Source organism: Vicia villosa, linkage group LG4, assembly GCF_029867415.1.
Source record: "Vicia villosa cultivar HV-30 ecotype Madison, WI linkage group LG4, Vvil1.0, whole genome shotgun sequence".
Taxonomy (NCBI): Eukaryota; Viridiplantae; Streptophyta; class Magnoliopsida; order Fabales; family Fabaceae; genus Vicia; species Vicia villosa.
In genome coordinates, this window is record NC_081183.1 from 79047559 (window position 1) to 79049701 (window position 2143).

General features: G+C 43.1%; 1 protein-coding gene across 1 annotated transcript; it reads right to left on the reverse strand.

Annotated features, from left to right (window-relative positions):
* Nucleotides 1–257: 257 nt before the first annotated feature.
* Nucleotides 258–1490, reverse strand: LOC131597400 (uncharacterized). The gene has a single exon (XM_058870100.1). It carries the CDS (start codon nucleotides 1488–1490, stop codon nucleotides 258–260), a length of 1233 nt encoding a protein of 410 aa, XP_058726083.1.
* Between the last annotated feature and the right edge of the window lie 653 nt (nucleotides 1491–2143).

The window sequence follows — 2143 nt, forward strand, 5'->3', positions numbered from 1 at the left end:
AAGGGAAATAAAAGACCCCATCCAACAAGTCTGGTGGTGGTCGAGACATACAAACTCAAACATCAGTCCATCTGAATATAAAACAGAGGCCCTCCTTGTCTGAAGTGCTCATCGCTCCACTTCTTAGTTTCATCGAACAGTTTCTTGGTCGCTTATCGATCCCTTCCTTTAAGAAGACTTTGAATCACCTCATCTTTGCGAAACAAATGCCCATCCAGCTTCTTACAGCACTCCCTAAGTTCGTCACATCCTTTGCATTATGGGAGATAAGTCTTCTCGGGTGCATTCTCCATATCTGTCCTTTGCTCTCTGAGCTTGACATTCTCTTCTGTTAGTCGAGCGGAGCGGAGATGACTACCTTTAAGCTGTGTCTCAACTGCCATCCTTTGGGTAATTTCCTCCTCAAGCTTCTTCTCAACTACCATCCTCCGGGCAGTTTCCTCTTCAAGCTTCTTTTTCATAGTCCTCAGCTTATATTTGGTCTCTTTTTCCAGTTGGAGTTTGTGGGCTTTCAAGTCCTCTTGGTATTCACGTTTGAGTTTTTCCTCTGCTTCCTTTACAGCCTTTTCTATGACTTCTTGAGGGTCTTCAGTAAAAACAGCAGCAGCTTTCCCACCTCTATCTGTTCTGGTCCTCTTCCTGACTTGGGAAGATTCTCCTTTTAGCATTTTAAGTTCACGGGCCAACTCATTCTTTGTCTGCTTAATGAAGTAGTGTTTCAAATCCGTATCCCTATCTTTCTCTTCCAATCTCAAATTGGCGACGCGGACTTGGTCAAAACGTTCCCTCGGCACCATAGCTTCTAATATCTTTGGAGGTTGTGCATACAAGAGAGGAACCTCCGGGAATGGTAACCGAAGTGTCTTGACTCTCTCCTTAACCCAATCAGTGTAAGGCTCCATGGCAATAGCATTCTTGGCTCCCAAAGTGGATCTCTCGCCTATGCGGATATTATTCCAAGCCTTCCTGATTTCCTCAAGTGCTACGGGGTCAGTTCCCTTTTCAAAATACAGGGATTGGTGGATCTCCATATCCAAAGGGGCACCCTTCAAGGTATAACCCAACTGCCGAAGAGCAAGAACTGGGTTATAGTTAATACATCCTCTTGTCCCAATGAGTGGGACATTACCAAAGTTTCCACACCTAATAATGACTTCAGATATACCTGTTCGGAGTTGATACCACACAATGTCGTTCGCAGTAAGTCCCATGATTCTTTGAGACCACTTTTGAATAGAAGTAACGAACGGACCACTTGTAGGCAGATGAGACTTGAACCAGATGTATAGTAATGGCAAGCACCCTTGGATAGCTCCCCTTTTCCCATGCCGAGAGTGAATAGAATAGTATGTATCGGCCAATAGAGTAGGGACTGGATTCTTATCCATAAAGAGGCATATAGCCGCCAAATCGACGAACTTGTGAATGTTAGGAAACATCACGATCCCATATATCAAAACGGCCAGAAGGGCATTGAAAGCCTCCCACATATTTTTTTTAGCAAATTCTTGGGCTTTTTCAATCAAGAAACTCATATAGAAACCATGAGTGTCGCTATTTTTCTTCTAGTTATTATGAACATCTCCTAGGCTCAAATAAAGAGCGTTGGCGATGTACTCCAATCTAGGTTTCTCCGGGACAGAAACAAAAGGCACTCGGTGCAGAATCTTGATATTGAGGATGTGAGAGTACTCCTCGAGAGTGGGAGCCAGCTGATAATCTGAGAATGTGAAACACCGTATGTCAGGGTCGTAGAACTGGAGCAGAGTAGATAAAGCCCATTCATCGACACGAGAGTACAGAAGAGATAAGATGTTGCCATAACTGTCACTAAACACCGTTTCATTATGCCCTGTGATCAATTCACCCAATTGTTCCAACTGAACCAAGCCTTCGCGGTGGAAAGTGTAAGTGTGTGTGCGCCTAGTAGTTCCTTGGTTGGCGGTCACATTGTTATCCATTCTTGACGGGAAGTGTTGACTTTGGATACCTTGAAAAATGGCATGCATATGAATATTAATCTCTTTTCTCTTTTTTTTTCTTCTTTCTTCTTCTTCTTTTTTTTTTTTTGAAATTAAACATGCTATGATGAGTATGATGCAATGAAAATTCCTCCCCATATAAGAGAAGTGTATGTTGCCTC